The sequence below is a fragment of the Quercus robur genome, chromosome 1 (genome assembly GCF_932294415.1).
Source record: "Quercus robur chromosome 1, dhQueRobu3.1, whole genome shotgun sequence".
NCBI lineage: Eukaryota > Viridiplantae > Streptophyta > Magnoliopsida > Fagales > Fagaceae > Quercus > Quercus robur.
The window spans coordinates 1,606,171-1,612,866 of NC_065534.1; the positions used below are offsets into that span (position 1 = coordinate 1,606,171).

General features: G+C 37.8%; 1 protein-coding gene across 1 annotated transcript; it reads left to right on the plus strand.

Annotated features, from left to right (window-relative positions):
* The first annotated feature begins 5,529 nt into the window (after nucleotides 1-5,529).
* LOC126692439 (uncharacterized mitochondrial protein AtMg00810-like) lies at nucleotides 5,530-6,231 on the plus strand. Its single transcript, XM_050388056.1, has one exon. It carries the CDS (start codon nucleotides 5,530-5,532, stop codon nucleotides 6,229-6,231), a length of 702 nt encoding a protein of 233 aa, XP_050244013.1.
* Nucleotides 6,232-6,696: the final 465 nt, after the last annotated feature.

Genomic DNA, 6,696 nt, shown 5'->3' on the forward strand with positions numbered 1-6,696 from the left:
AGAATAGGGTCCCCAAATATCAGCATGGATCAAATTAAAACAAGATAAGGAAACACTTGTGGATTTAGGAAAAGGCAATATGTGTTGCTTAGCTAAAGGGCATACATAACAATCAAAGGAATTGTTATTATTACAAGAAGTTAGATTAGGTACAATATATTTCAACAAAGCTAGTCTTTGTGAAGAAAGGTGACCTAATCTGTAATGCCACAATCTAACAACATTATTTGAAGTAGCAACAGCATGAGAAGAGTCAAGATTACAGACAATGACACTTTTATTACAAAGAAAGGATGGTAATTTGGATAAAACCTCTGAAATAGAAGATGGTAAGGTGATGGAATCAGTGCACTGCAAAGTATACAGTCCTCCATGTCTCTTACCCAACCCAATCATCTTCCAATGTAGTAAGTCCTAAAGAAAACAATAATGAGAAAGGAAAATACAACAACAAGAAGGATTTTGGGTTAGCTTACTGATAGAAATAAGATTGAAAGAAAAACTAGGAATGCAAAGGACATGTTCTAGAGTTAGAGTTGCTGAAACTTTAACAGTTCCAATATGAGTCACCTTAACCATGTCACCACTAGGAAGTCTAACTGAAATCTGAATAGAATAAGTAATAGAAGTAAAGAAATGAATGGAATGTACCATGTGGTCTGTTGCACCACTATCAAGAATCCAATCATATGAACTAATATGAAAGGTATTGACACTAGAAGAGAAGACTGAATGCTCAAGAGAAGGAGAAAAATAAATACTTGATAAGGTTTGGGCTTGAACATCGATTGAAGGCTGAGTAATGATGGTGGCAATTTGGTGAGTATTGTCCAAACATGCCTTTGGTGGTGCTTGAGTGCCAAAGTGACATTAAGAGTTCAACAATCCAACCAATTGCTGATATTGAGCCTTGGTGAGTGTGACAGGTTCACTAGCATGATCTTCAATAGCAATGACATTGTTTGCAAAAGGCTGACCACCCTTGTTCTTGAACTTATATCTAGGAGGATATCCATGCAACTTGTAACATCTATCAACAACATGTCCCAGACTTGGACCCAAAAGCTGCCAAAGTTGTTGATGTATCAACCAAGACTTTCTTCCCAGCACCCACCTTTCTCTACTTCTCATCTTGAAGCAGAAGAGAAAACACTTTGCTCAAGGGAGGCACAAGTTCCATAAGGAGAATTTGGCCTCTGACAGCTGCATATGTCTCATTTAGCCCCATCAGAAAAGACATGATACAATCCTCAACTTGATGACCACATGTGCATGTCCTATAATTGGAAAACTCATCCCAAAGTCCCTTAAATTTGGTGTAGTATGCATTGATGGTTAAGTCTTCTTGGGTCAAAGAACTAATCTCCTTTCTTAAGTAAAAAATTGTAGGTCCACTTCCTTGGCCATATCTGTACTGTAAGTCAAGCCACACATCTCTGGCAGTCTTGAAATAAACTATACTTGATTGCAAAAAATAAACTATACTTGATTGCAAATCCTTAGAAACAGAATTATACAACCAAGTTAGGACTGTGCTGTTGCATTTACACCATGCTGTGTAATGTGGGTGATCAACAAATTGAGGCTTAGGGATAGAACCATCAATGAAACCCAAAGAAACACCTAGATTATCAACACTAGATAAAATAAGGACTAGATGTGTTTTCCCAAGGCTGGACAGTAGGAGCAGTAGCACTAGAGGTACTCTTAGTCATACTTAGTGCAGTATTATCAAAGAAAAAATGATGAAGATTCAAAGTCCCAAGCAAAAGAAAATCAAGAATTGACTTTCTCGAGAATTCTTCAAGAAACAAGAAATGAATTATGTGGAATGATGTAAAAGCTAAATCAAATCAAGATACAATTCACAATCTTGATGAGATTGTTAGGACATAAGCATTTCACATATTAAGAACATATGTCATGATTTTATGTAATTGGCTTATCCTTTGACAAAACGTATTTTATTTGTATTTGAGTAAATTTAGGATGTCTTTAAATACCTCAAGAAACCTTGTTTCAAGATCAAGTATTGAAGTCTTCAAGTCTGTTCAAGAAAACAAGTTTAGAGTGCAAATTCATTAAAGCTTGACAGTTGCATCTATCGAGCTTAAAGAAACTGTTCTACATTCAGTGTGCTCGATACCTGCTCGACAGTTGCTCGACACCTGCTGCATCTGTCGAGGTTTAAGATTTTCAGAATTTCAATCTGATTTTCTTGGGATCCGTGAATGTGTCTTTGGGCTTTCTTTTCTCCTAACCCTAGACATATAAAATAATCAGTTTAAGGGCCGTCAAAGTGTTCACAAGTTGCACAAGTTTTGAGCAAACTCTGTTCAAGCAAATTGTGACCGGAGATGAAGTTCTTACCCTAGTTCATCTCTTTCTCTTAAAGAAGTTGCTGTGTATGTGCACCGTAGGGTTTTGTGACCAAGTATCTTCTTGATCTTCATCGTGTGGATGTACTGAAGAATTTTGCAACCAACAACCTTCTTAGTTGGTGATTGAAGTCGCGTACTGGGATCCGCGCAATTCGTTAGTCACGTACTAAGAGTCGTGCATCTGAAAGGGGAGCTGTCACTACAAAACAAGTCCAATTGGGTATTGGGGTAAGGGTTCAACTGTAGGTTGGTAAGGTACTTGGATTCCTTTACTTGTAACCGCTTGTTGTGATAATAGTGGAGTTTCAGGAGTGGTGACCTGAAAATCATCCGGTGGGGTTTTTGTCGTCAAATTTTCCCCATTCGTAAACAAATCACCGTATCTTTTATTTCCCGCTGCATATTTAGTTTATTGGTGATTTGTTTGTGCTATCACGCGTTTGCATGATAAATTGATTAATTAATAACTTGGCTAATTAATTAATTAATTTCTATCACAATGGGTCATTCAGTTTGTGGCCTATCAAGTGGTATCAAAGCAGGCACACTCTGATTAGGGTTTAATCTTTGCTATGTTGATCCATTGACCCCTGTTGTCATGACTGTAACCAGCTTGAAGAGATCTATGTTTTCAAATACATCTTGTTTTTCTAATCTCTTTTTGATTGAGTGTTTCAGAAAATACAAGTCTAAAAGTTAATTATTTGAATTCTCTTATGATGACTATTGAAAAAAATCTCAGTTTGGCTAAGAAGAAACTAGACTGTCTTAGAATGAAAATGTGCAAAGGAGTTCGTCTGAGAAGAGTAAACATTAAAGGCAGAGCTCGAAAAAGGCAGATGAGAGAAAGCACCATTCCCACTGATCTGTCATCTAAACATGAAGTGTGTTTTATGATGAAATCTGCATTTAAAGTTATGGACACATGTTTGTGGTACCTCGACAGCAGTTGCTCAAGACACATGACTGGAGACAGATCTCTTTTCAAGACCTTCGAGTCTAAAAAGGGTGGCAATGTTACTTTCGGTGATGGGAGCAAATCTCAAATTAAAGGAAAGAGAATTATTTCTCTACCTGGACTGCCAAACATTGCAAATGTCCTCTATGTATAAGATCTAATGGTGAACCTGTTAAGCATAAGTCAGATATGTGATCAAGACTTCATGGTGCTATTCTCAAAGGGAAAATGTCTTGTCATGGATGAGTCTGGAAAGAACCTTATAAGTGGTGTTCGCACTTTAGACAACTGTTATGGATTGGTTCCTGATGCTGATATTGTGTGCAACAGCATTCGTTTGCCAAATGAAGATTTATGCATCAACGGATGGGACATGCTAGTTACAAACATCTTTCTATTGTATCTAGGCATGAATCAGTCTTGGGAATACCGAAACTTAGTAGAATGAACAATGTGGTGTGTGGACCATGTCAACTTGGGAAACAAACAAAAGCTAAGCATCCAAGCACTCAGACATCAGCTACATCTAGGCCATTGGAGCTTCTACATTTGGATCTTATGGGTCCAACTAGAACCGAGTCTCTTGGTGGTAAGAGATACATCATGGTTGTGGTAGACGACTTCAGGTACACTTGGGTCATTCTCTTACGATCCAAGTCTGATGCTCCTGAGCATATTGAAGCCTTATGCACAAGACTGCAGAATGAGAAGAACCTGAAGATTGATCGAATTTGAAGTGACCATGGTAAAGAATTCGAAAACTCATATATGGAGTCCTTTTGCCAGAGATCAGGCATATCTCAAGAATTCTCTGCTCCTATTACTCTTCAGCAGAATGGTGTGGTAGAAAGAAAGAACAGAGTTATTCAGGAGATGGCCAGAGCCATGTTATATAACAAGGATTTGGCCAGAAACTTTTAGGGAGAAGCTATTAACACTGCTTGTCATACAGTTAATAGGGTGTACTTCAGACCCGGTACTAAGAAGACTCCATATGAGTTATGGAAAGGAAGAAAGCCGAATGTGAAGTACTTCAGGATCTTTGGAAGCACCTGTTTCATCCTCAAGGATAGAGAGAATGTGGGAAAGTTTGACTCTAGGAGTGATGAAGGTATATTTTTGGGCTACTCCTCCACAAGCAAGGCTTATCGAGTATACAACAAGAGAACTATGAAGGTAATGGAGATAGTGAATGTTGTTATTGATGAGTCTTCAGATTCTAGTTCTCAGAAAGGTATTGAGGAGTTACCTAAAGAAATTCTTCTTCCTGAGCCTAATGAAGTTCAAGAACTTATTGAACAAGAACCTGCATCTCCAAGTACTCCCAGTGTTTAGGAAGATTCTGTAGACATACCCACTTCACCAGATTCTGAGTCTCATGAAGAGAAAAGACCTTCATCCAGGGTTAAATTAAATCATCCTCTAGAAGATATTGTGGGAAATATGAATGAACTCACATTAAGGAAACGAACTGTTGATAAATGTGTTGCTAACTTTGTGTCTTATTCTTATTATTTATCACAGGTTGAACCCACAAAAGTTGAGGAAGCACTTCAGGATGAAAGTTGGGTTGAAGCAATGCATGATGAACTTCTTCAGTTTTAGAGGAATGATGTTTGGACCTTGGTACCTAGATCGGAGGGTGAACACATCATTGGTACAAAGTGGATATTCCGCAACAAGACTTATAAGGAGGGCAATGTGATCCGGAACAAGGCTTGGCTTGAAACTCAAGGATACTCGCAAATGGAAGGAGTAGACTATGATGAAACATTTGCTCTGGTTGCCCGTATGGAGTCCATCAGAATTCTCCTTGCACTGGCCTGTCAATTAAAGTTCAAGTTTTATCAGATGGATGTGAAGACTACTTTCTTAAATGGATTGCTCAAAGAAGTCATTTATGTGGAGCAACCAAAAGGGTTTATTGACCCACACTTTCTAGATCATGTACTGTACCTCAAGAAGGCACTCTATGGGTTAAAGCAAGCCTATAGAGTTTGGTATGATCGGCTTACACAATACTTGGTGTCACATGGGTTCACAAGAGGAAAGGCTGATCAGACTCTTTTCATCAAAAGAGAAGATAGCGAGCTAATAGTTGCCCAAGTCTATGTTGATGACATCATCTTTGGATCGACTAAGGATGAACTTGCTCATGGTTTCTCAAAACTCATGTAGGCAGAGTTTGAGATGAGCATGATTGGAGAGTTGACTCACTTCCTTGGGTTGCAGATTCGTCAACAAGATTCATGTATATTTCTATCTCAATCTAAATATGCTGAGAATCTCGTGAAAAAATTTGGTTTGGAATCTGCTAGTTCTGTCAGAACCCCTATGAGCCCAAATGTTAAACTCATTGTTGACTTGTTAGGTAGAAGTGTTGATCCTCCTATATATAAAAGTATGATAGGTAGTCTTCTTTACCTTACTGCTAGTAAACCTGACATTAGTTACAGTGTTGGAGTATGTGCTAGATATCAGGCTAATCCCAAAGAGTCCCATATGACTGCTTTAAAGAGAATCATAAAGTATGTCAAAACCACTGCTGAGTTTGTTGTGTGGTACAGCAAGGACACAAGTGATGTCCTAGCTGGGTACTCTAATGCTTATTGGGCTAGGAATTCTGATGATAGAAAGAGTACTTCAGGGGGTTGTTTCTATGTGGGTAATAATCTTGTCTCTTGGATGAGTAAAAAGCAGAACTCCATCTCATTATCTACTGTAGAAGCTGAGTACGTTGCTGCTGGTAGCTGTTGCACCAACTCCTATAGACGCAAAAACTCCTCCATGATTATGGTATTTGTCAAGAACATCTCACTATCTATTGTGATAATACTAGTGCCATTAATATCTCTAAGAATCCGGTTTAACATTCTAGAACCAAACACATAGAGATTTGACATCACTTCATTAGGGAGCTTGTTGATGATGGTACTCTCACTCTTGAGTTTATTCACACCGATGATCAGAAGGCTGACTTGTTTACCAAACCTTTTGACAGTAAACGCTTCGAATTCCTTCATCAAAACATTGGTGTTATCTTCATGGGATGATCTTCCTCTCTTTTTCCTTCTTCCTCATGCATCTACATCTAGTTTTTATGCTTTGTTTGTTTAACATGTTTTTGTTTGGTTATTTTCAGTTTTTGCTTTGTTTTTTTTTTTTTTTTATATATAAAAATAATAAAAAAATTGAAAAAAAAAATACAAAAACAGTGTGTGTTTTGTGTACTTTGATACTTGTGTACCTTAAATGGCCATTGAAACAAAATCTTCTAAACTTTGTATCATTTGTAGTTTAGATGAGCATCTCTATGCATAACTAAGCAAGTGACCTTTGTGGCTCGTGTTTGTGATG